The 6518-nt window shown below is 31.4% G+C and overlaps 1 protein-coding gene across 1 annotated transcript; it reads right to left on the bottom strand.

Moving 5' to 3' along the window:
* Positions 1-1388: 1388 nt before the first annotated feature.
* Positions 1389-2321, bottom strand: LOC125119094 (olfactory receptor 5AC1-like). The gene has a single exon (XM_047765944.1). It carries the CDS (start codon positions 2316-2318, stop codon positions 1389-1391), a length of 930 nt encoding a protein of 309 aa, XP_047621900.1. The 5' UTR covers positions 2319-2321.
* Positions 2322-6518: the final 4197 nt, after the last annotated feature.

The following is a 6518-nucleotide window of genomic DNA, read 5'->3' as shown; positions in this document are numbered from 1 at the left end:
AATACATCCAGGTTTTTTGTGTGTGTTTTTATTTTATTGTGATTTGGTTTTTGTTTGTTTTGATATATATCCTACTTCGTGTTCTATGTACTTCCAGGATCTTTGTTTGATAATTTCCATTATCTTTTAAAAATTCTTGACCATAATATTTTGAAATATTTTTTCTGCCCCACTCTCGTTCTTTTCCTCTCAGATTCCGATTAAACATGTTAGATAACTCGATAGTCTTTTACAGTACTTTAATGTTCTGTTTTGTTTTTATTCTCTTCTTGCATCCTCCTACCTTGCATACCTGTTGCATCTATACAACAGGTTTTCTGTATACATGATTCTTCCTTTTAATTCTTCCTTACTGCTCAGCAATATCAGGTTGTCATTTGGGGAGTTTGCAACAGCAGTGGGTAGCCAATGATATTACAAATTCAAGCAAATTATACATTTACTACTTTAGATTTCCTTTAAATTTAGAAAATGTCCAAAAGAAAAAGTTACTACACAATTCTTACAGAGTAGTTAATGAAAGAAAAATAAATATTTCACTGCAAGCTTTTATTATCATTTCAGAAGTGAAAACAGTTTCATAGTAGCCTTTACCCAAATTAAGAAACATTGTATCATGTAATTGCCAAAGTAAATATTTTTACTTAAATAATAAGCATACGAGATATCATTAGAGGGAAGATTATGTAAATTTATGTTTCTGCTTCATTAAGCATATAAAGATTAATACAGTAGAACAGGCTGCCAATATCTGAGGAAATATATTTTGAAATCTTTTAATATTTACATATTCTTGATTTACCAATATTTCCTATAATTTCCCTGATAAAATTCATTGTATATTTGAAAATATTTGAGCCATATTCAATACGCCACTTTTTATTTTATGCCATATTCCACTCTTCTCCAGTAAAATCCACCAATCTCTTATATTCTATGCTTTTTAAACATTTTGTGCAATACAAAGAAATTTTTCTCTTCAGGGAGAATCTCCAACAAGTTACTTCATCTTACTCTCCAAACAGTTGAGAAGCAGCAAGAATTTCTTGTATTCACTCCGTCACACCAAACCTTAAACAAAGAAACATGAAAATATCTGCCACAGTAAAATTACCAAACTACTGTATCTAATTTAGAGTCAAAAGTATGCAAAGTCTATATCCATAATTTTTAAAAGAGTGCTCTATTTTCCTTAAAAATCCAGTTGTGATATGAAGACCTCCTTCATTGAAACTAATATCCATTGAAGCTGACTTTTCATCACTTAGGGCTCAGAAAACTGCCTTAGACATTGACCTCTGTTAAAATTATAAAGCCAAGGCTAATTTGCGTAATTACAGACGCCTTGTATTTTGCAAAGTTTGAAAAGAAAAAATTTGAATTTCGCCTTAAGAACTGTTTATTTTCATTATTCTCCTCAAGGCACCTATAACCTCTTTGTTCCTCAGACTGTGAATAAAAAGACTTAGCAGAGGAATTATAATTGTATAAAATAACGAATACATTTTATCCTGATTTTCACATGGTCCAGACCCAGGAAGCACATACATGAGGAAGAGAGTGCCATAGAACAAGAAAACAGAGAGCAGGTGAGCACTGCATGTGGAGAAAGCTTTGCTCCTGCCCTTTGCAGACTTCTTTTTCAGGATGGCAAAGAAGACATAGGAGTAAGAGAGAATGATACTCATAAAAGTGAAAGACTGTATAAAGACTGAAAATATAAAAATCAGGAGCATATTGACTCTGGGGTCAGTACAGGAAATCTTAAATAGCTGTAAAATTTCACAGTAGAAATAATGTATTACATTTGACTTACAGAAAGTTAATTTAAATAGTAAACCCACATGCATCATGGGATGGAGAAACCCAATAATATAAGAAACACCTAATAATTGAGTGCAGAAAACATTGGACATCACCACTGGGTAAAGCAAGGGGTTGCATATGGCTACATAGCGATCATAGGCCATCACCATCAGAAGGAAACATTCTGTATTTGCACTGGAAGCAAAAATATAAAATTGGGAGATACACTCAATGAGGGATATCAAATGATTCATAGATAAGAAATTCATGAGCATCTTGGGAGACACAGATGTTGAAGAACAGGCATCCACAAAGGCTAAGCTTCCCAGGAATAAGTACATTGGGATGTGAAGATGAGGGTCCTTCCAGATGAGAAAAATCAGTCCAAGGTTGCCCACCAAGGTAGTGAGGTAGATGACCAAGAACACCAGGAACAGGGGGACTTGCAGCCCTGGAAGATCTGTAAGTCCTGTGAGGACAAACTCAGTCACCAATGTCTTGTTTTGCTCCATTATATTCACTCAGGCTATTACTGCAGTGAAAGAGTAGATGAAGAAGACAGTCATTGAAAAACTATAAACATAATCACATTTTATTTGAAAAAAATGCATTTTCCTTGTTTATGTATTACCTTTAATTAGAACATTTGCCTCTTGTCCTAGAGTAAATATTCTTTCCAAACAATAAGTATTTGGGAAACTAGTCCTATTAATTGGGGGGTATGAATACACACACACACACACACACACACACACACACAGAGTAATGATTTCATGTCTTGTATAAGAGATGTGAGCTTATGTTGTAATTTGGAAAATTTTATTGCAATTTAATCTCTTATCTAGAAATCTAATATAAATATAAGAATAGAATCAAGCTGTTTAAATATGCAGAGTAATAATTATCAAAACAAATAGCACACATTCTAAATAATACAGCATCTCTCTTTAAATTAAGAACAGATTGAAATTATTATGAAGCATTATCTTAGAAACTGTAATGGATCAAATATATCAAAATTAAGTAAAGTAATATAATAAATATAATAAAATATGAAAAGAATTGTAGGAGATAAATTCATGTTTTGCTATTTTTATTTTGTTATAATTAGACAAATGATATTTTAGCTTTCTTAAGTACCAAATGTAGAATGAATCATAATCACTAGATTTTACTATATAAATAATAACAAACAAAAAAGAGAAATAAGAGGGAAGATTTCAGTTATTATAGTCATAACACTTTAAAATTCATTGAAATAAATTTAACATATGAATAAAATTACAAAAATTTACCAAATGGCAATTTCTGAAAAAATATTCAAAATACGTTCTTAGATGAAAAGACTTAGTATTATAATATTTCACTATAGTTGAAATTAGTTTCAATTAGAATCTTAATCACTTTTTAATGTAACAACATAGGCATAAAATTCATATAAAATAAAATTATTTTGAAGAGATAACAGAAATATGAACAGTAAGAAAATCAAATATGCAGCAGTAACATTAAAACATAGAGCCACTCCATAGAATATGACATGGCATAGAAGTAGGGAAGTATAATAGTAAAACAAAGATTCCAAAGCAGATTCAGGTATATATTGGAATTTAATACATTACAGGAATGCTTTTTCAACTGAGAAAAATAATGATTTATTCAATAAATGGTATGACTATATTTGCCTACCCATCAGAAAAAAAGTAAGAATGGTCCCTTTCCGATGCCTACTTCAAAACTGCTGCCAAATAAAGCACTTAAGGAGTGACTTGGATTTGATCCCTGGCCCAGAAAAAAAGGACTTTTTTAAAAGTTGAAAAAATAATGAAACAAAAGAAGTAATTAAAACATTCTAAGAAAATTTATGAAATAATATAATTTAAACGTATTTTTAAAATCTTTGACTAATATAAAAAACCATCAATTATAAGGAAATATATAGGTATATCTAATCTAATACTTCACAAAAATGGAGTATATATTGAATCTACAACAAAGTGAAAGATGAATAAAACTTAGGAAGAAATGTGTGCAATTAATAGGTGAAATATCAATACCTATCACATACAAAAAATATTACAAGTTGATAAGAAAATTTGAATAATTCAATAGAAAAGTGAAAATGGAACTGAATGAGCAAGTCACAGAAAAATGTCCACACATTGAAAAAATGTAAGAAAAGTTGCTCACCTTCCCCAATACTTAAAATGCACAAATAAAATAACAGTAAGACCAAACTTCACTCAAGATTAGTAAAGCTTATTGCTTAGTGGAATTTGGAAAAGGCAACTCTCACACTTAATTGTGAGAATATAAATGATCAAGCCTTTTAAAAACAATTTTTCAGTCTTTTAAAAAATAAAAATACACTTACTCTTCAACCCAGCAATGCGTGTCTGCAATTCATTCTATAGCAATAACCTATCGTTCATAGGAAGAAAATTCTACTGCAGCATTGATCATGGTGGCAAAAGCCTGGAGCTAATATAAAAACTAATCAGGATGAAGAAATGGTTGAGCAAATCCTGGTATAATCATAACAGTCAATATCGTGGCAGCCATTTCAAAATGAGTTTCTGCTCTACCAGTTGACTTAAGGAAAATTTCGCAATTATTAGGGAAGTGAGAAAGGTTAAGATGCACAAAACTATATATGAGATAATCATATTAAACAAACAAATAATAAAGTCTTAAAATTCTCACTCTTTGTGTATATTTACACACACACACATACATTTATTTGCATATAACTATGAGAACATAAAGATTATATGAATTGATAGATTCCAGGTTAATATTTGTTGCCTTGAAGAGAGGCAAGAATAAAGGAAACAAGTAGAGAGAGAAATATCCTCTCAGAAACATCACAAAAAAGTGTTTGTGATAAAAACACAAACATATGTATATATGTAAACAAAATATATAAATTATATTTATACAATTATATATATGTAGGTGTACATGTACAAAAGTCTGTTTAGAGATAGTCATAAGCCTGTTAATAGTGAGGATGAGAAAAAGAATGATATTGCTATTATTGTACTTAGTAGATAGCAATAAAAATATTTTAATTAAAAAATAGAATTTCACAGAGTTTCCATTGTGGCTCACCAGTAATTAACCCGACTAGTGTCCATGAGAATGCGGGTGTGATCCCTGGCCTCTCTCAGTGGGTTAAGTACCAGTGTTACTGGCATTACTGTGGTGTAGGTTGGAGGTGTGGCTCCAATCCTGTGTGGCTGTGGCTGTGGCTGTGGCTGTGGCCAGGAGCTGTAGCTCCAATTTGACCCCTAGCCTGGGAACTTCCATATGCCATAGGTGCAGCCACCCCCCCCAAAAAGAATTTATTACAGGTAAATTTTGTGTAAAACTACATCTTTAGTTGAGTAATATTTTGGATTATGTAGACATCCTTTTGAATATTTTGACTTCCATCTGACTTCAATCATTGATTTTTCTTTCTTGTTTTCTGAATACCCCAAAATATTTTGTAAATGAATAAAGTTAGTTATACAAGTACAAATATTTTTTGTTTTTATAACTAAGTGCCTTTCTTTTTGATACATTGATAAATATTTTATAGTTTTTATCAATAATGCAAATGAAATTTTTGATGTGATCTTAAATAATTTGAGTTTCTTCTGTGACATATAAATTTTTCCTGAAAATAAGTCTAAAAAAAAGATCATAAGATATTTGGAAGTGAATGCAGAGATTCTTAGATTACCTAGAAGGGGAAAAAAAAATCTTATAATTTAGTGTGTAAATTCAGCTCTTTCTCAAAATAAAAGGAATAACACAATTTCGTACATATACTTGGTAAAAATACATGCAAAAATTTACCTATTTACCAAAATTGTATTTGTATAAACTTAAAATTTTTCTGCATTGTTATTTTCTGTCTTCACTTAGAACAAGAAAAAAATTAGCTTTATGGAGTCCACATCACGGTTCAGCAGAAACAAATTTGATTAGCATCCATGAGGATGTAGGTTTGATCCCTGGCCTTGCTCAGTGGGTTAAGGATCTGGGATTGCTGTGAGCTGTGGTGTGGCTTGCAGACTCAGCTTGGATCTGGTGTTGCTCTGGCTATGGCATGGGCCAGTGGCTGAACCCCTGATTCTACCCTTAGCTTGCGAACTTCCATATACTGCAGGTATGGCCCTAAAAAGAAGACAAAATAAAATAAAAGATACAAATTAGCTTTAAAATATATATTTAAATTATATACCCTGAAAGCACAATATAAAAGCAAGAGAATCAACTGATTGGACTCTGCTGAAGACTGGCCTCATGGACAGTAAGTGCAGATCATTTAGTTTCCAAAGTGGAGGTTTTGTCCTAAGCCTATCTAGCTTTTGTGCCAACTCTTAACCTATAATTGGTATTTCTCAATTTCAAAATTAGATCAAGAGGTATTAAGAATTTTGGATCTTTCCCATTAACATATAGATGATGATGATGATGATGATGATAAAGATAGGTAGATACCTACATATGGGTTCATATGTACACATCCTTATCCACTGGGACTTAAGGGGCTTAAAAAAGTTATCATTGGTGATTTTACTTCATCTTCTCATGATTCCATGAATAAGCTAAAGAAGTTTGAGCAGCAAAATTTAGTTACATATATACCAACAAGAAAATGTTCTGTAGTATGAAATCATCCCTGAAACTTTAGAGTCATACCACTATTTTCCCCATTTGTT

The sequence above is a fragment of the Phacochoerus africanus genome, unplaced genomic scaffold (assembly GCF_016906955.1).
Source record: "Phacochoerus africanus isolate WHEZ1 unplaced genomic scaffold, ROS_Pafr_v1 Scaffold_123, whole genome shotgun sequence".
Taxonomy (NCBI): domain Eukaryota; kingdom Metazoa; phylum Chordata; class Mammalia; order Artiodactyla; family Suidae; genus Phacochoerus; species Phacochoerus africanus.
This window is presented reverse-complemented; position numbering and strand designations above follow the sequence as displayed.

Bases quoted from the DNA above. Each gene is read 5' to 3' on its own strand.
- LOC125119094 (XM_047765944.1), bottom strand. From the start codon at position 2,318: ATGGAGCAAAACAAGACATTGGTGACTGAGTTTGTCCTCACAGGACTT.